General features: G+C 40.4%; 3 protein-coding genes across 5 annotated transcripts in view; 1 reads left to right on the top strand and 2 right to left on the bottom strand.

Annotated features, from left to right (window-relative positions):
• LOC100352640 (olfactory receptor 52B2) overlaps positions 1 to 25,595 on the bottom strand; it is a 43,555-nt gene extending 17,960 nt beyond the window's left edge. Inside the window, exon 1 of the mRNA XM_051823096.2 lies at positions 25,539 to 25,595. The gene's annotated coding sequence lies outside the window, so the exon portion shown is untranslated. The remainder of the gene's footprint in view (positions 1 to 25,538) is intronic.
• Positions 2,680 to 25,706, bottom strand: part of FHIP1B (FHF complex subunit HOOK interacting protein 1B) — a 51,506-nt gene continuing 28,479 nt past the window's right edge. For 2 of the 3 annotated variants that reach the window (XR_011388788.1, XM_008265162.4), the window contains exon 13: positions 22,546 to 23,612. Coding sequence is in view for 2 of the 3 variants with exons in the window: in XM_008265162.4 (XP_008263384.3) it covers positions 23,590 to 23,612 (23 nt within the window). In the remaining variant the exon portion in view is untranslated. Of the gene's footprint in view, positions 22,491 to 22,545; positions 23,613 to 25,706 lie in introns of those variants that run through there. The other variant, XM_051823022.2, reaches the window with a different exon arrangement.
• OR52W1 (olfactory receptor family 52 subfamily W member 1) lies at positions 19,991 to 20,950 on the top strand. Its single transcript, XM_017344868.3, is given in 1 exon segment — positions 19,991 to 20,950. A coding segment is annotated over 1 exon segment (960 nt).

Below are 25,706 nucleotides of genomic sequence, written 5' to 3'. Positions count from 1 at the left end.
AAGCTGTATAAGTATAATTGATACTATGAGAAGCAATGACTTGAATAGCCCTTGTCTTGACTGTCAAGGAACAGTTTATTATCTTACTTTATTTTTTTTTATTATTTTCTTTTTCCACTTAATAACATTGGTCAAATTCTTTACTTAACATGGAATTATTCATAGGTGTACAAGTCCAATTTAAAATAGATCCCAGTAAAAAAATAAGAGTGGGAAAAAGAGAGGGAGGAGCTATACAGTTCGGCACATTCCCACAGACTTACCCCTAAGGGTAAATCTAAAAACTTGCCATGGGACTCCAAATCCCATTAAGCTGGATGGTACTAATGCCATCTTATGTGTTAAAATTATCATATTATGTGTGTAATTGATCATATAGATAAGATTAAGTATCAAAGGGATCACATAAATAAGACCAAGTGTCTGGAAATATAATAGAATTTAAAAGGAGAGAACGCTCCAATAAGGGAAGCAGTCCACACAGCAGACTCATAGAATGACAAATACTCTAAACAGCACCCTGACCTCAGAATCAGCCCTTATGGCATTCAGATGTGGCTGAAAAGCCCATGAGAGCAATTCAGGCATGGAAAGCCAAGACACTGTGGCAAAAAAAAAAAAAATGCATCCTACATGAAGGATCTCTGTGAAACCCCAGTAGAAAGAAGGGGCCATCAAAGAAGGAGGTACTTTTCTCTGAAGGGAGAAAAGACCTTCCACTTTGCTCATGGCCCTGTCTAAATACTGATGGAGTTTGGGGACTCAAAAGGCTTCCATAGCCTTGGCAGCTCATGTCAAGAGCTTCAGGTGATCACTGACATCATAAATAAGCATGTCAATTGTCAAATCAACAATAGGGGTCACTGTGTACTTCCCCTGTAGGACCTCTGTCCTTAATGAGAAGTACTATGAGAATTAACTGTAAAACTAGTATTCAAACAGTACTTTATACTGTACGTGTCTGTGTGGGTACAAATTGTGGAAACCTTTATTTAGTATAGAATTGGTCTTCTGCATATAAAGATAATTAAAAATGAATCTTAAGAATGGGATGGGAGAGGAAGTAGTAGGTGGGAGTGGGGTTGGGAGGGCAGGTATGGGGGGAAGAACTACTATATCCCTAAAGCTGTACCTATGAAATTTTTATTCATTTAATAAAAGCTTTCTTAAAAAATAATAAAAAATAAAAATCTATATAAGTATATATGATCAGGGAGATAGGTCTGTTGGATGCACAGTAGATGTTAACAAAAATTTTCTAAGGAGTGGAACAGGGACTGGAAAGAGGAAAAGATGAAAGAGATTAACTTTTTTCATTATACATCTTTTAGCAACAGTAAATATTTGTGAAATTTATATTTTTGGAAGAGATATTAAACAATATTTCAAAATACATTTATATGACTTGGAAAAAACCAAACTCATAAGATGAAAGTAAAAATATGAATGTATGAATATGAATATTGAAAGTTTTTAGCACATTGATTGTCAAATGCAACAAAGTTTGCAAAATGAAGCAAACATAATTCTTATCATCCAGGAGTTGTGGTGAGGGTGAGAAAGAAGGAGAGGTTCAGTGACAACAGACTAAGCATAAGAAGTAAACGACAGAATGAGGAAGAAAACGGTGATGACATACTGGCCAGAACTCAAGAGACAGTCCATGCTGAAGATCCACAGACTACCTAACAACTCTTTGACATTGCATCCTCCACACAAAAATGGAGAAGGTAGGGCTAGGAACATACATACAGAAGTGGCTGGCCAATGCAGAGTGGTCATGGCATATTGCAAAAGAGGAAGACTTGAGTAATGTGAAAATTGAAACATAACAGATTTGCAATGATATTCAGCAGTTCCCAGTGTAAGTGTAATTTTACAGGGTGTTTCACACTGCCACCAGTACATAAGGCAAAGGAGAGAATAATTTCTTTTTTCTTCTTCTACAAGTTTTTATTTATTTATTTATTATTTATATAAAGGTAACATATTTCATCTATTTTATATATAGCATTCTAAGAACATAATGATACTTCCCACCCTCCCTTCTACCCTCCATCCTCCTTCCTTTGTTATTTTTCTTTTAATTTTTGTAATGACATCCACAATGGCTACACTAATTTACATTCCCATCAACAGTGTATAAATGTTTCCCTTTCTCCACATCCTCAACACCATATCCAACTCCCTATATTTTGAATTTTAGCTATTCTGACAGGGATGAGAGGATATCTCATTGTGGTTTTGATTTTAATTGCCCTGATGGCTAGTGATGTTGAGCACTTTTTCATATATTTGCTAGTCATGTGTATTTCTTCCTTTCAGAACTATTGTAATCCTTTGCCCATTTCTCAACTGGATGGGTTGGCTTTTTGTTGTTGAGGTTTTTTTTTAACTTTTATTTAATGAATATAAATTTCCAAAGTACAGAATATGGATTACAATGGCTTCCCCCCCATAACGTCCCTCCAACCCACAACCCTCCCCTTATCCACTCCCTCTCCCCTTCCATTCACATCAAAATTCATTTTCTATTCTCTTTATATACAGAAGATCAGTTTAGCGTACATTAAGTAAAGATTGTTGTTGAGTTGTTGTTGAGTTTTTTTAAGTTGCTTATATATTCAGGATATTAAACTTTTGTCAGATATCTGGTTTGCAAATATTTTTCCCATTCTGTTGGATGTCTCCTCACTCTATTGATCATTTCCTTTACTGTGCAAAAGCTTCTGTGTTTGATATAGTCCCATTTGTTTAGTTTTGCTTTTGTTTCCTGTGCTTTGGGAGTCTTGTCCAAGCAGTCATCCCCTACAGCAATGTCTTGGAGGGTTTCCCCTACATTTCCTTCCAGCAACTTTATAGTCTCAGGTTTAAAATTTGTATCTTTGATCCATCTTGAGTTGATTCTTGTATATGCTGAGAAGTATGAATCTAATTTCATTCTTCTACAAATATACATCCAGTTTTGCCAGCACCATTTTTTGAAGAGACTATCCTTACTCCACTGTATGGCGTGAGCACTTCTGTCAAAAATCAGTTGGCTGCATGCATTCAGATTAATTTCTGGACTCTATTCTCTTCCATTGATCTATGCATTAGTTTTAAAGCTGTTTTAATTACCATACTTTGTAGTATACTTTGAAATCAGGTATTGTGATGCCTCTAGCTGTTTTTCTTGCTCAGGATCATTTTGGCTATTTGAGGTCTTTTCTGATTACATATGAATTTTAGGATGTTTTTTCTAACTGTAAAGAATGTCACTGGTATTTTGACAGGGATTTCATTGAATGTATAAATTGCTTTAGGTAGTATAGACATCTTGATAATATTGATTCCTCCAATCCATGAGCAAGGAATATCTTTCCATTTTTTTCTGACCTTGATGATTTCTTTCATCAGTGTTTAATAATTTTCATTGTAGATACCTTTCACTGCTTTGGTTCAATTTATTCCTAAGTTTTCTTTATGTATGTGGCTCTTGTGAATACAATTTCTTTCTGGATTTCTCTTTCTGTGAGTTCATCAATAAAATGCAAGAAAGCCACTATTATCCACTCCCCATGAGGCAACCAGTTTCTCCTTTATTTTTTTTCTTTTTGCTATTTGATTCTTTTTTTAATTTTTTTTTAGTTTTTAACCCAAAGAAGACTTTTATTTAAAGAATACAGACTTCATGCATTTCATAAGTACAACTTTAGGAATATAGTGATTTTTCCCACCATACTTACCCTCTCACCCACTCTCCCACTCCTACTCCTCCTCCCCCTTCCATTCCTAGCCCCATTCTCCATGAAGATCCATTTTTATTAACTTTATACACAGAAGACAAACTTTATACTAAGTAAAAATTTTAACAATTTGCACAAAAAAAAGAAACTGTTCCTCAACAGTCGCCACTGTTTTTTGTATGCTTATTTTGTAACCTGAATTTCTACATTTATTTTGTAATCTAAATTGGGTTATCTATTCTATCAGCTTTTTTGGTGGAGTGCTTGTGTTTTTCCATGTACAACATCATGTCATCTGCAAACATAGATTCTTTCACTCCCTCTTTTCCAATTCCGATGTCCTTTATTTCTTTCTTTCCTAATTGCTCTTGCTAAATCTTCCAGTAATATATTGAATAAAAGTGGAAAAAGTGAACATCTTTGTCTTGTTCCATATCTGAGGGGAAATGCTTTCAGATTTTCTCCATTCACTAAATATATTGGCTGTTGGCTTGTGATACAAAGCCTTTATAATTTTAAAGGTTCTTTTTATATCTAACTTATAGAGGGTTGTTATCACGAAGGGTGTTGAAATTTCTCAAATCCTTTCTTTGAATAACTTGAGATGACCATATGGTTTTTGTTCTTCATTCTATTGATGTGATTTATGATGCTTATTGATATGCAAATGTTGAATAACCTTTGCATTTCTGTGATGAAACACTTGATTGTAATGTGTGATCTTTTTGATGTGGTTTTGGATTTTATTTGCTTGTATTTTGTTGAGAATCTTTGTATCTATGTTCATTAAGGATATCTTTCATGTCATGTCTTTGGTTTTTGTATCAAGGTAATGCTGGCCTCATAAAAAGAGTTTGGCAGAATTCCATCTTGTTCAGTATTTTGGAATAGTTCGAAGAGTATTGGAGTTACTTCCTCTTTAAATGTTTTGGTGGAATTCAGAAGTGAAGCCATCAGGTCCTAGACTTTTCCTTGATGGAAGACTTTTGATTATTGCTTCAATCTCATTGCTTGTTATGGGTCTGTTTCGATTGTCTATATCTTCTTAATTTAATCTTGATAGGTTATGTAAACCTCAGAATTTATCTTCTTCAAATTTTCCAGTTTATTAGTATACAGTTCTTCATAGTAGCTTCTTATAATCCTTTGTATTTCAGTTGTGTCAGTTGTAATGTCTCCTTTCTTATCTCTTTGAGTTTTTCTTTCTGTTAGTCTGGCAAAGGTTTATCTATTTTGTTTATCTTTTCAAAAAACAACTTCTTGTTGGCCTTTTGATTTTTTTGTTTCAATTTAATTTATTTATGCTCTGGTCCTTCTTATTTCTCACCTCCTACTGATTTGGGGTTCTTATTTCTCTAGGTTTTCAATATGCAATTCCTTTCTTTTAATGTAAGCACTTAATGCTATAAACTTCCCTCATTTGCTGTATCTGACAAGTTTTGATATGTTGACTTTTCAATTTTTTTATTATTATTTTAAAAGTCAGACTTGAGAGGAGAGGAGAGGAGAGGAGAGGAGAGGAGAGGGAGGGGGAGGGGAGAAAAGAGGAGAGGGGGAGGGCAGAGGAGGGGAGGGCAAGGGAGGGAGAGAGGAGGGGAGGGGAGAATAAAGGAGAAGGGAGGGGAGGGCAAGGGAGAGGAGGGGAGAAGAGAGGAGGGGGTGAGGAGAGGCAGAGGGGAAGGGGAGGAGAGGAGAGGGGAGAGGAGTGGAGAGGAGGAGAGGGGAGGGGAGGGCAGGTGAGAGGAGGGGAGAGGAAAGGAGGGGAGGGGGAGTATCTTCCATCCACTGGTTGACTACCCAAATGGCCACAACTGGCAGAGCTAAGCCAGGCCAAAGCCAGGAGCCAGGAGCTTCTTCCAGGTCTCCAACATGGGTGCAGGGGCCCAAGCACTTGGGCCATTTTCTGCTGCTTTCTCAGCTCCATTAGCAGGGACAATTTCACTTATTTCAAGAAATATTTTTATTTCCTTCTTCATTTCTTCTTTTATTTGATTATAATTATTTTCACAGACAGAGTTAGTGAGAGAGAGAGAGGCAGAGAGAAAGGTCTTCCTTTTTCTGTTGATTCACTCCCCAAATGGCCGCTATGGCCAGAGCTGTGCTGATCCAAAGCCAGGAGCCAAGTGCTTCCTCCTGGTCTCCCATGCGGGTGCAAAGGCCCAAGCACCTGGGCCATCCTCCACTGCCTTTCCAGGCCACAGCAGAGAGCTGGACTGGAAGAGGAGCAACCGGGACAAGAACCCAGAGCTCATATGGGATGCCGGCGCCACAGGCGGAGGATTAACCAAGTAATCCACGGTGCTGGCCCCTCCTTTTCATTTCTTCAATAACCAATTGGTGATTCAGAAGCATGTTGGTTAATTCCAAGTATTTATGAGTGTTCTATTCTTCTTATTGATTTCTAGGTTTATTCCTTTATGGTCGGAGAAGATACATGGTATGATTTCAATCTTTTAAAAATTTCCTCAGAATTGATTTGTGGCCTAATACATAGTCCATCTTAGAAAGTGTTCCATGCAGTGATGAAAATAATGTGGGGGCCAGCACTGTGGTGCTGTGGGTTAAAGCCCTGGCCTGAAGTGCCGGCATCCCATGCGGTGCTGGTTCTAGTCCCGGCTGCTTCTCTTCTGATCCAGCTCTCTGCTATGGTCTGGGATAGCAGTAAAGGATAGCCCAACTCCTTGGACCCCTGCACCCATCTTGGAGACCTGGAAGAAGCTCCTGACTCCTGGCTTCGGAATGGCACAGCTGCAGCCTTTGCGTCCATCTGGGGAGTAAACCAGTGGATGAAAGATCTCTCACTCTGTCTCTACGTCTTTCTGTAACTCTTTCAAATAAATAAAACAAATATTTTTTTAAAAAAAAGAATGTGTATTCTGTAGCTATTGGATGAAATGTCCTGTAAATGTCTGTTAGTTCCATTAGCTGGATAGTATTTTTCAACTCTGATGTATCTTTAGTGATTTCTTGTCTAGATGATTTGTCCATTGATGAGTGGAGTGTGGAAGTGTATCTCTCCCTTTAGGTTTAGTATTTTCTATATACATATCTAGGTGTTCTTGTGTTGGATACATATTTACTTATGATCACTATGTCTTCTTGCTGAACTGAAGCTTTTATCAAAATATAATATCCTTATCTCTTTTTACAGTTTTTTATTTAAAGTCTTTTAAAGTTTTTTATTTAAAAGATAGCTATGCCTGCTCTCTTTTGGTTTACATTTGCCTGGTATATCTTTTTCCAACCCTTTACCTTCAGTCTGTATGTATCTTTGGGAAGCAAGTTTCTTAAAGGTAACATATAGTGGGTGGGGTCATGGTTTTTTGTTCATTCAGCCAACATAAGTCTTTTGGTTGATGAATTTAATTGATTTACATTGAGGTTAGTATTGATAGATAAGGACTAAGACCTGTCATTTGGTGGACTGGATAATGATTCTACCTGCTCCATTAGTGAATTTGGTGGTGTCATGTGTTTTCATGATGTTTACTTTTAATGCAACACACTCTTCAGAATTTCTTGTAAAGCTGGTCTGGTGGTGGTGAATTCTCTCAGTTTTTGCTTATCTGGAAGGTACTTTATTTCTCCTTCACTTTTAAAGGATAGTTTTGCTGGATATAATATTCTTGAGTGGAAGTTTTTTCCTTTTAAGACTTTGAACATATCATCCCTCTCTTTTCTGGCCTCTATGTTTTCTGTTGAGAAATCTGATGTTAATCTAATTGGTTTTGCTTTAGATACAGCTTGGTGACTTTCTCTTATTGTCTTTAGGAGTGTCTCCTTGCCTTTTAACTTTTGACAATTTGACAATGATAGGCCTCAGAGAAGACCTTTTTCAGTTGAGTCTGCTTGGGGTTCTTTGAGCTTCTTATTATCTGGATGTCCCTGTCTCTTTCAAAGGTATCTTTTAATGGTATCCCAATTTTCACATAGACTTTTTTCATTCTTTTTAATTACTTTCTCTTTATTTTGTCTGTGCTATTTCAATATTCTTGTCCTCAGGGTCAAAAAAAAAACTCTTTCCTCTACTTGTTCTATTCTTCTATTAAAGCCCTCAATCATGTTTTTTCCACTGATTGAATACTTCATCCCCAAAATTTCTATTTGATTCTTATTAGTTCTATCTCCTTAGTAATATTGTCATTCATGTCATTCATTGATTTCTTCAATATATCTGTATTCTCTTGCCTCTAATTGAGCTTCCTTACAATCATTATTTTTAATTTTCCGTCATTTCACAGATTTCTTGCAATTTGGGATCTAATTCTGGAGTACTGTGTTCTTCCGGAGCTATCATGCTCCCTTGCTCTTCTTATCTCCTGTGTCTCTACATTAATGTCTGCCCATCTGCTGTATTCATCCCTTCTTCTATATGGGGTACAGTTTACTGAGAGTTTATGTTTTAACTAGAATGCAGGGTGTCACTTGCTTTGGCTTTGGTTCTAGGTGAGCCTCTGAGTGATTTGTCTTAATCCATGCCAGCTGTGTCTATAAGTGACACAGTGGACTAGTCTGTTGCAGTTCAAAGGGATAGAAGTGTGGCTTTGAGATAAGGATTTGCTTGGGTGTGTATCTTCTGTCACAGAGAGTTCAGTGCAAGTCTCCCTGGCTAATGTGACAGCCAAGGCCTTATTCTTGGTGTTAAGGGGGACAGGGGTGGTTGCCCCCTTTGTCCTACTAGAAAGCTGAGTGATGCCAGGACTTAGAGCACCAATTGCTGTGGATCTAGGACTGTGTGATATGGATGGGCCTTTCCTCAGGTCCTGCTAGGAGAGTCCAACTGCTATGGCTTATAATACCAATAGCTCTAGTCCTGGGACTAGGAGATATGAACTGGATGGACCTGTTCCAGTCCTATGGGGTGACTACATCGTATACAAGAGATATTACTCTGGAGGGTATGAGTTCAGAGAGGTGAAATGCAGGTAGGTTCTTCCCTATATCCATTGAGTGGATCCCAGTGGCACTGAGAAATTTAGAATAAATTGTTACAGTCCTGATATTGCAGGGTATTATAACAAGGTCATTACCCAGGTCTCCCAGGGTGAGAGCAGATTTATTTAATGGGCTGCTTCTAGTGTTAGCTTCCAGAAGCTAAAGTGAATCCCCCTTGCTACAAAGTGTGGGCATAGCTCTGCTACTAACGTTCCAAAACTCCCACAGTTGCAGGACGCAGGGCATCTGTCCTTTGTCCCACACATTGCCCTGACTCTGACTATAATGGTGACAAGATAACAGAGGTATGATGCATGACTTTCTGCTGTATGGTGCTCCACAGGATTGGGGGAGGGTAAGGAAGCAAGTGAGGTTCCCTGTTCCAAGCCCAGCAGTTGCTCAGACCCCAGACAGTTCTCCAGGTTGAAGTAAAAGTCGGTGGGTCACTGTGGAATTTCCTGTCAGCTAAAACAGCCAGCAGCCAGGTACATGGCAATTTCTTCCTACTTTGGTGTATTATGATGACAGTTCATAGCCTGCAGCTTGCTGTACCACATGGCTGGCTGAGTGGTGTCTCTTCTCTCCCCTTGTCCCACGGGGTCTTTTTTGTTTCTTTGTTTTCACTTCTTCACTGATAATTTCCATCAGTCAGACCCCTGGAAACATGGTCCTTCCTTTGTTCTTTTTCTTCTTTTGGGAGGGGGGGGATTTTTTTTTTATTATTTGGCAGGTAGAGTTACAGACAGTGAGAGAGAGAGACAGAGAGAAAAGTCTTTCATCTGCTGGTTCATTCCCCAAATGGCTGCTGTGGCCAGAGCTGTGGCGATCCAAAGCCAGGAGCCAAGTGCTTTCTCCTGGTCTCCCATGCGGGTGCAGAGGCCCAACCACTTGGGCCATCCTCCAGTGCCCTCCTGGGCCACAGCAGATAGCTGCACTGGAAGAGGAGCAACCGGGACTAGAACCCAGTGCCCATATGGGATGCTGGTGCCGCAGTCAGAGTATTAACCAAGTGAGGCACAGTGCTGGCCCCGCTTTGTTCTTTTTGGATCCCACAGCAGCTTAAGTTAGTGTGGCTATGCCTTATTCAGTCATCTTCACTAGTTATTTTTTGATTTTTAGATGATAGCCATTCTAACTGGGGTGAGGTTAAATTAATGGTAGGTTTTATTTGCATTTTCCTGACAGCTAGTGATCCTGAGCATCTTTGCATGTCTCTGTTGTATTTCATCCTTAACCCATTTCCTAACTGGATTGCTTGATTTGATGTTGTTGAGCTTTCAAACTCTTTATATATTCTGGATATCAATTCTGTATCAGATGTATGGTTGGCAAATGTTTTCTACCATTCTGTATGTTGCCTCTTTACTTTGCTCAGTGTTTCCCTTGCTGTGCAGAAGCTTCTTATCTTGATATAATCCCATTTGACTATTTTTACTTTTATTGCCTATGTCTCTGGGGTCTTATCCATGAAATCTTTCCCTAGGCCAATGTTTTGCAGCATTTCCCCTGTTTTCCTCTAATAATATGATGGTTTCAGATTTTGATATTTGCAAGAAAAAGAAATCAAGGGGATACCAATGGAAATGAGGCAGCCAAATTGTCCCTGTTTGCAGATGATATGATCCTATAAAACAGGGAAAACAAAAGAAAACTGGAACTCATAAGAGAATTTGACAAAGTTGCAGGATATAAAACAAGAATATAAAAATCAATAGCATTTGTACATACAAACAATGCCATGAGTAAGAAGCAACTTCTAAGATTAGTCCCATTCATAATAGCTACAAAAAATGTAAATGCCTTGGAAAAAATTTAACCAAGGACATGAAAGATATCTGCAATGAAAATTATAGAACATTAAAATAAGAAATGGAAGAAGATGCAAAAAAAGGGAAAATTGTCCATGTTCATGGGTTAGAAGAATTAATACCATCATAACATTCATACTACCCAAAGCAATTTACAGATTCAATGTAATCCCAATTAGAATACCAAGGAAATTCTTCTCAGATCTAGAAAAAATGACACTAAAATTCATATGGAAGCAAAAGAGTCGCTGAATAGTCAAAGCAATCTTCAACAACAAAAACAAAGCCAGAGGCATCATAATATCAGATTTCAGTACATATTATGTGGCAGTTATAATCAAATAGCCTGATACTGGCCCAAGAATAGATATGTGGACCAGTAGAACAGATTAGAGACCCCAAAATTTAATTTAACATATCTACAACAACTAATCTTTGACAAATAACTAAATAAATTATTTGATAAATAGCTAAAATAACTCCCTGGACAAACAAGTCTTTTTAATAAATGGTGTTGGGAAAATTGGGATCTCCCCATAAGAAGTATGAAACAAGACCCCCTACCTTAAATCCTATACAAGAAGAATTTCTGATCAGGGAATTAGGGAACATTGAAGGTGTCTTCAGGGAAACTGGAAGTCACACTTGTAAACCTTTGGTGGGGAAATCGTATGACACAGAATTCACAATAACTGCAACTACAGAGGGAAGGCAGAAAGTTCCACACACATCATGGACAGAAGCTATAAGGGAGAAGACAAAATAACGTTTTGGGTGGAAGTAAGAATATTCAAGTAAATTCTGATGTCAGAAGAAATGCCATTTTATTCGCCCACAAATTTAAGGTAAAATGATATGACTGCTCCTTCAATCCTGAATTGTGCATTGGTCTAAAGAAGGAAACAGGCCCAGGAGAAACAAGATTTCTCATCAGAAAAATATGAAAATGAACCTAATTCCACTTAATAAAGCCAACATATCCCTGATAATATATAGTGATTAAGAGAGCCCATTTTGGACTCACAGTAACCTGTATTCAAATTCAGACTATATGAGTCAGAAGTAAGCTATCAATGTCTCAGTCATTTTTCTCTGTAAAGTGGAAATAATAATGTCTACTTCGCGGAGATATTATATTGAAAGAGACACAGAGTATATAGATATGGAATGTGTAGAGCACTTAGTTCAGTGCCTGACTTGGAGGCAGATACTAAGTGTTGTCAAAGTATATACATTATTAAAGGGAAACATATTAATATCTTTACAACCTCAGGGTAGGAGAAGGCTTAATAAATAACATACAAGAAGCACATGCCCAAGATTTGCTTTTTATTAAAATTCAAATTTTCTTTAAGATAAATGACACTATAAATGAAATTAAAAAGAAAGCAGACTGAAATGTACCATTTCTAACAAAAAGACTGGTATCTAGAATAAATAAAAAATTTCTACAAATAAATACACAGGGGAAAAAGACAACTAATTAAAGAAATGGGCAATGGAAAGAGTCAGTAAAAATACAGAAGAGAACTCCTAAATGCCCAATAAATATGAGTATACGAATAATGTAAATTAAAACAAGGGATCTCTTATTGACATATTCACAAAAAATATGAATCTGATAAAATGTTGTCAAAGATATGGCAATAAGAGTATTTTTCATAAAGTTGTTAGTGGAAATACAAATTGGAATATCTACTTTTAAGAGCAATTGATCAACAATCTGCTAAATAAAGGTGCATACCTTATTGCCCAACAATTCCACTCCTAGATATTCCCTAGAAAAACTTTCACACATCACCATGTATATATAGAGACCTAACAACTCTGTCTCAGTACGTCCTATTTTATGCTTTACAACTTTATTCTGGAATATTGTAGCAGTTTCAAAACTGATCTTCTTATATCCAATGTGTTCTTTGTATTTATTTTTGCCATGGTTTTTAAAAAGTTTATTTAATTGAAAGGCAAAGTGACAGAGATATGGAGAATTATAGAGAGAGGAAGATCTTCCATCTACTGATTCACTCCCCAAATACCCACACAGACAAGGTTAGGCCAAGCCAAAGATAGAAGGTAGGAACTCCATCCAGGTCTCCCATGTAAGTGGCAGGAAACCAGGTTCTTGGGTCATCATCTACTGCTTCCCAGGCACATTAGCAGGAAGCTGGATCAGAATTGGAGGATTTAGTACTTGAACTGGTACTCAGACATAGGATTAAGGTGTCCCACACAGCAGCTTAACTTGCTATGCCACAAAACTCACTCTATTTTTTTCACATTTTTATTTGAGAAATGGCTAATAGATGTAAAATTACAAAGAATAAAAACATTCACAAGTGTCAACACACCCAAGATAACCAGAAATAATTTTAAGTCTGTCAATATTTGACATAATCATATGCCATAAAATGATGTAACAATTTGAAGAGATGATATTTACCTGTATGAACAGAACTCAAAACATAATTTTGTATATACAGTAGGAAATAACTTATGTAAGTATTTAAATATACCAACTAACCAAAGCATTAAACACTGAATTAGAATCATATACTCTGGGGCCAGTGCTGTGGCAGAGAAAGTTAAGTATGTGCCTGCAATGCCAACACCCCATATGGGTGCCAGTTCAAGTCCTGGCTACTCCACTTCTGATCCGGCTTCCTGCTAATGAATCTGGGAAAGCAACAGAAGATGGCCCAAGTGCTTGGATCCCTGCCACCCACGTGGGAAATCCAGAAGAAGCTCCAGGCTTCAGTCTGGCCCAGCCCCTGCTGTTGTGACCATTTGTGGACTGAAGCAGATTGAAGTATGCACGCTCTCTTCCCTTCTCTCTCTGTATCTCTTTCAAAAAATAAATAAATCTTCTTAAAAAGGAATGGTATATTCTCAATTCATGATAATTATTGTCTCTTAGGTGATGTTAGACTACAGAGGATAAAAGAGACTAGTTTTAGCTGTAATTATTATTGCTTTTATTAAAAACAGAACTAAAAGCAACCAGGACAACATGGTAATAATAGTCAATTCTTGTGTTGATACTTGTACGTGTTCTTATTCTTTATACCTTTATATCTATTAGCCACTCCCAAATAAAGTATGACAAAAAAATGAAGAACATATTAAAGACAAAGGGATCTGCTTTGAGGTGTTGCAATATTCCAGAACAAAGTTGTGAGACATAAAATAGGACATACTACCTACTAGAAAATAGAGAGGAGCTAAACACACAAGCTCTTAAGGAAAGGCATGCTAGAGGCTGTATGAATGCTATCTTAGCCCCATTGGGCAGGCATAACAAAATAACATATGCCAGGTAGCTTAAACAGACATTTCTCTTTCAGTTCTTAAGACTGGAAAGTCCAAGATTAAGGTGCCTAATGATTAGGTTCCAGGGGCCAGGGCAGGGGGTGGGGGCAAAAGGAGCTCTCTTACTGATTTACAATCAGCTGCCTTCTCACTGTGTCCTCACAAGGCCTAGTGAGAAAGGAAGAGGTCGAGTTCTTATCCTTACAGGACACTAATTCTATTCATGAGGTCAAGTTCTTATCCTTACAGGACACTAATTCTATTCACTCATGACTCCTCTAACTCTAATAACCTCCCAAAGGCCCCATCTCCAAATATCATCATGGTAGAGGTCAGGGCTGCAATGTACGAATTTGGGAGGCAGGCAGACGTACAGTCCATGACAAATCCAACCATAAAAGAAGCTGTTTAACCAACTGTAGTCCTGTGCTTGACATATAGTGAATTGTTAATAAGATTTGCTAAGTCCTGTGAATGACATATGTACTTTTCTTGGTTGAAAAAGTAACCCATGGAATGTGGCTCAGGAGGAGGGAAGTAATCACGGAAAAAAGATAAAGGCATTAACACCTCAGAGAAGAACTTCAGGGAATTAATTTATTGAGAGGCAGCTTCAATCCAAGCCCAACAAAGGCAGTCACCTCAGGAGTCCTGTAAATGGGCTAATGGAGAACCCTTATGGGAACTACCTGTATTCTATAAGAAAAACCTTTGAAGATCATCCTGATGCTGGTCTCCTCAGTCATCACCGGTCAGAGTTAGTAAAGCAACTCTCAGTGAAAGAAAAGAATGATTGGATAAGTTACAGGAGTTTCAGGTTCCTAATCAAATTGTAGAGGTACAATGTTGAAGACAAGGATGGCAACTTTGACCTCAGCTTGTAGGACCATAGTAGTCATTGCTATATGGTCAAAAAATGGCATCATTCCCTGAGTTTCTGGAACTAGACACAATGACCCTGTTGTGGAGGAAGGAGACAGATAAATAGGGAGAGCAGATAATATTACAAGAGAGTTTATAAAAATGAGTTGATATATATTCCATATTACCACCAGAACCTGACATCTCCTATTTCCTCTCATAATGAAAAGGGAGAGATGTTTCCTCTCTCAAGGCCATGACTTTAACGCAAATACAGCTATTAGCCTAAGAATTAGCCCCAGAACTTGCTGAAATACTATAGATCTTCTCATAGAAGGATTTGAGAACCTGAGACGGAAGGGAGAAATGAAGTAATAAGACAGATGGATCTGGTGGCTTCATGACTCCTTCCACAACTCCATTGAGAAGTGGAATCTAATCTTGCAGAGTCCCTCTGCTACTCCTGAAACTGGGGGAGGGTAAGGCCAGGACTATCATGGTACCAAACAGGAGTCTCATACTGACCTGGGAACTGAGATTTAACAGCCAATGGTTCAACTTAGAACATTTCCAGATGAGAATTCAGTGCTCAACAGCACCCTTAAAACCCACACTTTTCTGATACATAACTGGATCAAGTGGAAAGCCACTGAACAAGCCCACAGTACACAAACTGATATCTGAGAATCCTGTTCTACAGAATGTTAGTGGTGGTGGCATTAGCGAAAGAAGTGAAAACATTGAGGTTAATCTCCAAATAGAACACTCCTATTTTCTATGCAAGTGTAGAAGCAACTGAGCTATCCAATGAGCTTTTCTTCCTCCTCCAACCCCATAACCACTCCCTGCAAAGAAGTGGCACCCTCCTCTGGGGTGAGCAGGCTGTGGATATAGTCCCACAAGGTCACAAGTGTATTGTCAAATCCCCTCTTCTAATGGTCAGAGCCACAGGGAACAACCAGTCAGGTGACCCCCAGCATGTGTTCAGATAGATTCTATAAATCGAGACTGGGGGCTGGACAACCAACTAAGGAATTTTTTAAAGACAAATTCTCCCAATGCATCTCTGGTTACTGAAGAGTGAGAAGAGTAGAATACAGCAGATTACTAAAAATTTAATAATAACTTCAATTTTGTACTTCTTGGGTTAAGGCATCTGTGATTCACTGCATGATCAATCTTTGCACAAAGAACAAGTGCCCAAGATAGCCAAAAGTTCCATTAGTGTTCTCTTGAGGCCAAGCGCCTTTTGTCCCCACCTTTTCTTCCATGGTTCTTTGGTTTTTGTTTTGTTTTGTTTTTAAGATTTATTTATTTACTTGAAAGGCAGAGTTACAGAGGCAGAGAGAGAATCTTCCACCTGCTAGTTCACTCCCTAAATGGCCACAATGGCCAGAGTTGGGCTGATCTGAAGCCAGGAGCTCGGAGCCTCTTTCAGATCTCCCATATGGGTACAGGGACCCAAGCACTTGGGTCATCTCCTATTGCTTTCCCAGGCGCATTAGCGAGGAGCTGGATTGGAAGTGGAGCCACCGGGACTCAAACCATTGCCATATGGGATGCTGGCATTGAAGGCAGCAGCTTTATCCACTACACCACAGCACCAGCCCCTCTCTTCCATGGTTCTTACCCTACTCCCACCTTCCTACTGCTCCTCTCATCCCTATGGATGAGAGATCACCAATCTACTACCAAATAGTTGCAGCTCCTTCTACATCTCCCCACTCAGTAATTCTGGGACCACTTGCCAATCTCCAAAGCCTCCTGAACTCCTTCTCCCAGGAACTGGGTACATTTTGCCTCGTGTTCTAGAAAACTCTTACTCATGAACTAAATCTTAGCTGAAATGATTAACAGCCAGTACACTAGAGCCAGACTGAGTATCCTAACCCTGCTATTTACTATCTATGTGGCCTTTGGCTAGTTACTTACCCTCCCAATTCCTTAGTTTCTTTGTAAAATGAGGGCTAGAACTGTATCTATCTCAAATGATTCTTATAGGTTAGGGCTTAGTAAAGCAATGCACACACATGGGAAATTCTAAAGAACTTTTTTTTTGATCATTACTATGATTCATAAAACATTTCCCTGAATTTCCCACGAACAGCTAAAGGCTTTTTGTTTTGTTTTTTATCTGTGCTGCACTCTTAACTTATACTAACCTGAGTTGATGCAGTCACCATAATAACCCTCCAAAAACCATTCAGACCACTGTGTCCAATAGACTGTGAATCCCCTGAGGGCATCACGGTCTTGTTATTGCCACTGTGTCCTTACCACATGGTATAGGGCCAGGCACAAGAGTCAAAACAGTTCTGCTATAATGCTGCCTTTGAAATGCAAGTATGCTGAAACACAATTGATATATTAGGGAACTAGGCATAATGTGAACTTTATGTTTGCTTATATGTGTTTCTATTTTTATTGTTAAGAAATGCAGAAAACTGCTAGTTGAACCAAGATGAATAGGAAAGCCCAACATGCACACACCTCAAGTAGCTATCAGCTTCCTGACTTGTGTTATATAAATCATCCACACCTGAAGTCACAACTTCCCACCAAATTTCAGATAAGCCTCCTCCACTGCTTCACAATAATCTACAAGCTGCTCCCAACACTTACTTTCACAGGGGAAATTTCAGATCATTCTCAAGACGTAGTGTTAGGGACCAGCCTGAAATACTGGCATTCCATATGAGCATTAATTCAAGTCCTGGCTGCTCCAATTAAGATCCAGCTCCCTGCTAGTGGCCCAGGAAAAGCAGCAGAGGTCCAAGTATTTGCGCCCCTGCCACCCATTTGGGAGACCCAGAGTAAGTTCCTGGTTCCTGGCTTTAGCCTGGTCTAGCCCTAGCCATTGTAGCCAGCCATCTAGGGCCATCTGGGGAGTGAACCAGCACATGGAAGATCTATGTCTTTCTCTCTGAAACTCTTTCAAATAAATAAATCTTTAAAAGAAAATTTTAAAAAGAGATAAAGTGTTGTATTTGTCATAGTATTTATTAAAAAGTGCTTCTATTTTTATTAGGTCCCTATCTTTTAAAAAACTTGTTCCTGATTTTGCAAGAAAACTAGACGGGTTTTGAATGCTTTCACCACAAAGAAAATATGAATGTTTGAGTTAGATAGGTTTACTCTGATTTGAACATTACACAATGCATACATGCACAGAACATCACATGCTACCCTCATAAATATGTACAATGTTTGTGTTTTTAAATTTTTTAAAAATCTGTCACTGAAAAAAGCTTTGGATGCTGTGCCCCAATGAGCCCTGTGGGGTTTATTGTGTGATTTTTGCAAAGTGTGGTGATTTTAAGGGTATGTCTCTTTATATTATAAAGAATTTTCAGTAGATTCATGGTTGATGGCAAATAATTCTTTTCCTTCTCAGATATCTACAGCTCCTCAAACAACAGCAGCCCATTAGTCAGCAAAGACTACTTGGACTAGCAGTTCTGTCCCACAATTAAAAGCAATAACTATTGATAGCCAAATACATGGTAGCCCTTGTAGCAAGCTATGGAGATCCCATATAAAATCCCATATAATAATAAAAAGCAATGCCAGGGCTGGCGCAGTGGCACAGCGGGTAAAGCTGCCACCTACAGTGCCGGCATCCCATGTGGGCGCATGTTCAAGTCCTGTCTGCTCCGCTTCCGATCCAGCTCTCTGCTATGCCCTGGGAAAGCAGTAGAAGATGGCCTGAGTCCTTGGGCCCCTGCACCCACGTGAGAGACCCAGAAGAAGCTCCTGGCTTCGGATCAGCACAGCTGCAGCCGTCGCAGCCATCTGGGGAGTGAACCAGCAGATGGAAGTCTCTCTCTCTCTCCCTCCCTCCCTCCCTCCCTCCCTCTGCCTCTCTGTAACTCTTTCAAATAGATAAATAAATCTTTTAAAAAAAAAAAAAAAGAAGTAATGCCTGCAACTCTTTCAGTCTAGTAAGGAGAGAGTACGATAAAGTGGGGTAGCTGCTATTATAAAATAAAGCAAGGCCTCTCTCCCCAACTCCAAGGACTCAGCAGAGATTCCCAGGGGAAGTGTTCCTTTCTCAGGGTTTTCCCCTCTGTAGCCTTATTCCTTGCTTGCCTCCTCTCTGCCTCCTTTCTTCCTATCAGGTCCATCAGCACTGAGCAAAGATGCAGGCAGGGAAGAGTTAATATGGTACAGGTGAGAGGGATTAGGGGCCCTGAGGGAAACAAGCAGAACAGCCACATAAAGAGCCCCAGGGCACCGGGCAAGGCGGAGAAGCTCCTACACAGGCTCAGGATCTTTCCTGAGTCAAGCTTTACGCTGGTGATTTCTTCCTCATCCCTGTATCCATTCAACATTCATTAAGCTTCTGCTGGGGGCAGGATTCCAGGAGGGGTCAGTCTACTCACCCTGCATCCTGCAACATCAGAGACGCTTCTTTCTCATATGACTGCTACAGCATATACAATATATCGATGCTTCCTGATACAGCTGGGTTTAATTATTTCTTCTCTATCACCTCTACTTTCCCTAGTGCTCCAAAAATGAGATTCTAGAGGGACTCCCTTCTGGATTGTGAAGAAGGAAAGGAGACAGAATGGAAGTTCCATTTCTTAATGCCATATCTCTCCATTGCTCTTCATCCCCAACTTCAACTTTCCAGCTGCCTCAAGTTGACTACTTCGGCATCAAGTTCAGAATAATGTAAGCACTTACACCCCCAAAAACGCACCTGTTGCACCAGGCTCGTGGCTTCACTCCAAATCCCATCTGCCTGCCTCCCCTCTTTTCTTGCTACTCTGCCTCCTTTCTTCTCAAAGTGCTGATGCCCAGAAATGTTAGAGCTGGGCAACACTTAAGATCAGTGTTCCTACCTCCATTATAGAGCTGAAGCTGAGGTCCTGTCCAAGGATCCATAGTCAAGGACAGGATAGCCTGAGACCTGATCACCTCCTATCACTGGCTTGCTGCCAATCGTTACAGAGACTGAGACTGACGGTACTTGGATCCTGAGGGAGAAGTGTTCATCTTAGTACCACCCACAGCTGACCTCCAAATGGAGGCAGTATCTGTACCAGCCACTGTAGCAGTCACTCTCTGGCTCACAACCTCCTTCTAATCACCACTATCCTCCTGTTAGTCCCCTACAACACTTCTGTGCTTTTAGCAGTAAGGATTCTCCCATCCTAAGGTTGTACCTTTATCATCCATCCAAAACCCAAAGCAACAGGTTATAATAATCCTGTGATTATTTCCAGTCTTGCAATACCCCTACACTTGCCCTATGGATGGATTTGTGCCACTGTGACTCCCCCAAACCTTTCCTTTGTCCTTCCTATCAGGAATCATGCCCCCAAAGAGCCCTTTAGCTTCAAGATGGCAGCAAGTCCACAGCCCAATGTCACCTTCCTACACCCAGACTTCATATTGACTGGCATTCCGGGGCTAGGGAGTATCCAAGCCTGGCTGACACTGGTCTTCGGGCCCATGTATCTGCTGGCCCTGCTGGGCAATGGAGCACTGTTGGCAGTGGTGCGGACAGACTCCTCACTACATCAGCCCATGTTTCTACTCCTGGCCACACTGGCAGCCACAGACCTGGGTTTAGCCACATCTGTAACTCCAGGATTGCTGGTTGTGCTATGGCTTGGGCCCCGACTCATGCCATATGCTGCTTGCCTGGCCCAGATGTTCTTTGTACATGCACTGACTGCTATGGAATCTGGTGTGCTTCTGGCCATGGCCTGTGATCGTGCTGTGGCAATAGGGCGTCCACTGCATTACCCTATCCTAGTTACCAAAGCTCGTGTAGGCTATGTAGTCCTGGCACTGGCACTGAAAGCTGTAGCTATTGTTGTGCCTTTCCCTCTGCTGGTGGCACGATTTGAGCACTTCCGAGCAAAGACCATATGCCATGCCTACTGTGCACACATGGCAGTGGTAGAGCTGGTGGTGGGTAACACACGGGTCAATAACTTGTATGGGCTGGGACTTTCATTGGCCGTGTCAGGAGTGGACATTCTGGGCATCACTGGGTCCTATGGGCTTATTGCTCACACTGTATTACAGCTGCCTACTCGGGAAGCCCGTACTAAGGCCTTTGGTACATGTAGTTCTCACATCTGTGTCATTTTGGCCTTCTATGTGCCTGGTCTCTTCTCCTACCTCACACACCGCTTTGGTCGTCATACTGTCCCATAGCCCGTGCACATCCTTCTCTCCATCATCTATTTGCTGTTGCCACCTGCCCTCAACCCTCTCATCTATGGTGTCCGCACTAAGCAGATCAGAGATCAGCTCCTGGAAAGCTTCACATTCAGAAAAAGCCATTTCTGATGAACAGGACAAGAACAAAGCATGAGGGTGGAGGTTGTTCGATACTCGCAGTAGAGTCTGGGGTCTGGAGGTGAGGATGATGTCATCTCTGTCCCACTGTCAGCATATGACTCTCACCAGATAACTGCTATGAAACTCTTGCTATGTATGCATACCACTGGCATCTCCACACTTTGGCCTAGCCATGTGTCCTGCTTGGAAGGAGGCAGGAGGCAGAGAGAGAGGACTAGCTGTTATCATGTAAGGAAAATAAAGAGGTAAGGAAACTAGTTGAGACCATAACAAACAACAACCAACCCACACCCATTCCCAAAATTTCACCCTAAGTCTGCCCATGCTTTCACACAAAATCTCCTCTATCTCAAACATGGAGGCTTGGCACTGCCACAGAAGGTGGCACTGACTCTGGAGTCAAGTCTTTGAATACTTGTCAGAGATCCTGGAGCCAAACTCTGTTTCCAGCCTGTCGTCAGAGAAGGAGTACACAGGCTTGGCCCCGACCCTCTAAATATCTGGATAATGTGCCCAGGGTGCCAATTTCACTGGAACACTGGTTTTCAAGACATTCACAATTCAGAGAATGCTCTTGGTCTCATGAGAAATCACTATGCCCTTTCCCCTATACCCATCAAAGTTCCAAGAATTAACAGCTAAAACTTCTTTCTTTGGGCCTATAGTTTCATAGGTCAAGGGATCCAACTGAATGAAATGTTAATACCACAGAAAACTGTTAGAACCACATCACTTGCTTGCCTAAAGCTGAAGCTCTGTGGTGTCTTGCCAATCTGCCCTTACATGCTACCTCAGCCAAGAAATGTGCAATCCCCAAATAACATCTGCATCAGTACCCCATTTGTTCAGGTCAACATCACAAGAAGCACATGATGTCAGTGTCCTATGATGAAATAAGAATATTTCATTCTGCTATAGCTGCCAGAGCATAAAGATATTAAACATGAGAGTCATGTTGTTGTATAACAGGTATTCATTTTCAGCTAAGACTCCCCAATGGAAGGGACTTTACATAACAAAAGATCTTCCACACCAGTAGGGAGTTCAAAATGTGTGTATCAGGTAGGGAGTTACTGTTATGTCAGAGAAAGCCATAGGCTACAACAAGCAAACCCCAGGTGTCCAGGAAAACTGCCATAATCACAAGTACTAAAGGCCTAAAGCCAGGAACAACCCAGCCCAGATAACTGGGCTCAGATAGCTCAATCAGTTACCAGAGGTGGCTGCTGATCTTAAATAGCAAATGATGCCATCTCCAGTCTCACTAGGTCCTCATTAACAAAGAACTGTAAAAAAGGCCCAGAAGCTCTGCATGACTTTCAGGTGTCATCACACTGAATCTAAGTGGATGAGGAGGAAATCTATGGCTAACTCAAGCATGGGCAGTCACTGTTATTAATAACTTCTTCATGAAGTTCCAAGTTTAAAAGCCTTCCAAGCAATGATTGTGTAGAAAACTGCGACAAAATACTAATTCTGCTGGGTCCCAAGTCTTGAATATGTGCATATCCTTCTCTTCATGATTGTTCTGTAAAAAAAAAAAAACCTGTCCTGAGAAAATAAATGAGATGGGAACAGAGATGTATGCAGTAAGATATTTATTACAACATTATTATAAAGAAATATATTATAAAGAAATGTATGTGCAATAACCCCATGTCACACATACCTACACACACACCATTTTTTTTGCCTTTCCCAATACATTAAAAGGGAAATCACATGCAGCCACTGTTCAGATGCAATGAGTTCTGACACCCACCCACCCCCCCACCCCCCGCCACAGGAAGACTCTTCTTCTAAGGCACCTACGATCACTGGCTGTGCCCAGCTCCCCCAAGTAGCTGGTTCCAAAGCTGTATGTTGCCCATTGTAAGAACTTTTTCTTTCATGCCAAAAACCCATCCCCCTGGACATTCATGTTTTGTTCCGGATTGAGACTGTGTATGCACCTATCGTGATGTGTTCAGAACACTCTACCAGCACTCCCTCATTCCTCATAATAACCTGAGAATTCATTACAAGCCCACAATTCCTTACTGAGAATTTCCAAAATTTAAAAATCTCTGAATAAACAAATTTTTTCATAACTTTGGTCCAAAACCTGACGCAAGTGTTATGATCCTATTTATAATCTTTATTTCTCACTTAATGTGAATATTTATTTAAATGTTAATGTGTTTCATTACAGGGCACTGCCCTGAATCCCCCAGGGTATTCCTTAATATGGACCATATTCCCTTTCTAGAATCTGAAAAATTTTAATTCCAAAACATATGTCCAAAAAATTTCAAATAAGATATTAGGGTCCTGTACAATTATCCCTGTAGCCTGAGAGTAGAGATGTGGTTAGCACTCTATCAATCTATAGTCTTTGATATCAACACACTTCATACTGCTCTGCCAGTTCATGTACAAAACTGTATTCTCTGTACAAACAGCCCCATCTCTTTGTTCCCCTCATGTTCTCCACTCACGTCACCTCCAGGTATCCTGCAAATCATCTGTGCCTCTTCCTCAGAGAGACCCCTCAGTGTGCTACACTGGAAGCAAACCCCAGTAGGACACAGCCCAGACAGCACTTAGGCTCACCAACTCCATCCAGAACTCAGTTGTCATGTTTTCCTTCAGTAACTTTCAGTCTCAGACTCTATGAGCCAAAAGTAAAAACACAGTTATTTAATGTCAGAATAGAGCAGTATGGAATTTAGGAATAGTCAATCATGGTCATCAGACATTAAGGGAAAGAAGACAAGAGGTATAAGCTTCTGGCTGAGAAGTTCATCAGTACCCAATTCCCTTCTGAGCCCATCTTAATGAACAAAAATCCTCAAGAGATCCTTCTCATCCTATATCACCAATAGCCCACCAACCCTGCACTTACCTCATCCACTCCCTTCTCATTCTGGAATCTCCTTAGGATCTGCATGTGTACCAATCTCTATTTCTGTTTATCAGCCACTCTGACTGTATCTGTACCTTTGCATCTCTGTCTTCTTGCATAGCCTATCAGCTTACCCAAAGGTATACATCTCTTGTCCTTGAGTGTCTCTTTCTCACTCTGTCTCTGACTGTTGACAGCACTCAATTCTTTTCTGAACAGAACAGAGGTACCAACAACACTGTATACCCTAGTGACCTCTCTTTGTCAACTATAATAAAAAATGTGCTTAAGGGGTATTATGAGGAAGGAATGTGGTTTCACTTAACAAGAAACTTGGAGTTTTTTATTTGGTCTGTGTGCTTCTTCTTTCATTCTGCCTCATTCCTTTTCATTAAACCACTTTGTACTTTTCATCTAGCATGCACCCTTTCCCACAAGAGACTAAAGTGAGCAGAAGGATCATGTTGGTTTCCCTTCAACAAAAAGTACTGTTTAGTGTTAAAGCTGGAATCAAACAGCCTTTGGTCTGAATTCTAGATCCTCTATTAATTCACTGTATGCCTAGGGCTAATTATTTAACCTTTATAAGCCTGTTTCTTCACTTGTAAAAGGAGATAATAATGGCATCTAATTCAAGAGGCTACTAAAAAGGATTAAGCAAGATAACACATTCAGAGTATTTGGCACAGTCCCTAGCACAAATGAGCTCTACAAATATTTGATATCAATTCCTCTCCTGGAAAATGGGACCACACTCAAACACCCTTAGCCCTGTCTAAGGAGACATGCCTCCCCTGAGGTCAGTCACATCCCCTTTAGGAAACTTTCCCCAACACTCTTTCCTATTACTGCAGACCCTTGCCTGCGCCCCCACATTCATACTGCTTCAGCCAACTTTGTGGAATAGCTCTACAAGCTAGGGGAAGATAGTCTCTATGCACAAGGGGTATTCCTGAGTACAAAGGAGACCCAGAGGACTCTGGAAAGATAAGGTGCAGAGTGAGAAATCAGCGACTAGAAAGCATCTCCAGAATGGTTCTTCAAACAACCACTCTTCAGCAAAACACTAGGCTGAGATCTGACAAAGACACAAAGGAAGAAAACACATAGATAAAAGCTGGTGTGGGAGAGAAGTTATTGAACACAAATAACCCTAATGAGTGAAACATGATGAAAATTTGCCTCAAATTTACCCAGGTCATTCTGGTTTCCTGAAAGTTCTCTTCTATTACTAAGGCAACATTCATTCCAATTAGATTCTTACCCTACACATCGTCACTGCTCAGCATGACACCCTCCTACACACACACCTGGTTTCCATGCAATTGTAATTTACTCATTAATAACAGGTTTCAAACTAGGCTGCAACATTAAAATTGCCTGAGCTTTTAGAAATCATGATGCCCAGGCACACCCCATACTAATTAAATCAGAATGTTTGGAGGCATCAATAATTTTTAAAGCTCCCAGGTAATTTCAAAGTGTAGCCAAGGTCAGCAGCCACAACTTTGTTCTTAGTGAAAATCCTGCCTGATCTATATTTCTCCCATGTCCTTCAGGCTCCTGGTCCAACCTCATAGAGAAGTCATGTGTAGCTAACACCTGATCCTGTCTCCTTAAAGAACTTAGACTGAGAAATCCAACCCCTCTTCGCCACCTCCCCACCACACACATATGTACCCCAGCAGATACCTGCATTTCCCTCTCCTCAATCAGGAGAAGTAGGTGACTCAAGAGTATGAACCACAGGCTATGGTGAAGTAAGTTATAGTCCTCTCCCTACCTAAAACTCCATCACCTAACAGGACCTCTATGACCTCATGCTGAGCAGGTCAGAACCCAAGGCCTGTGGTCTTATCT

Source organism: Oryctolagus cuniculus, chromosome 1, assembly GCF_964237555.1.
Source record: "Oryctolagus cuniculus chromosome 1, mOryCun1.1, whole genome shotgun sequence".
In the NCBI taxonomy this organism is placed as follows: Eukaryota; Metazoa; Chordata; class Mammalia; order Lagomorpha; family Leporidae; genus Oryctolagus; species Oryctolagus cuniculus.
The sequence above is the reverse complement of the archived record's forward strand: the minus strand, read 5'-3'. Positions and strand labels throughout refer to the sequence as shown.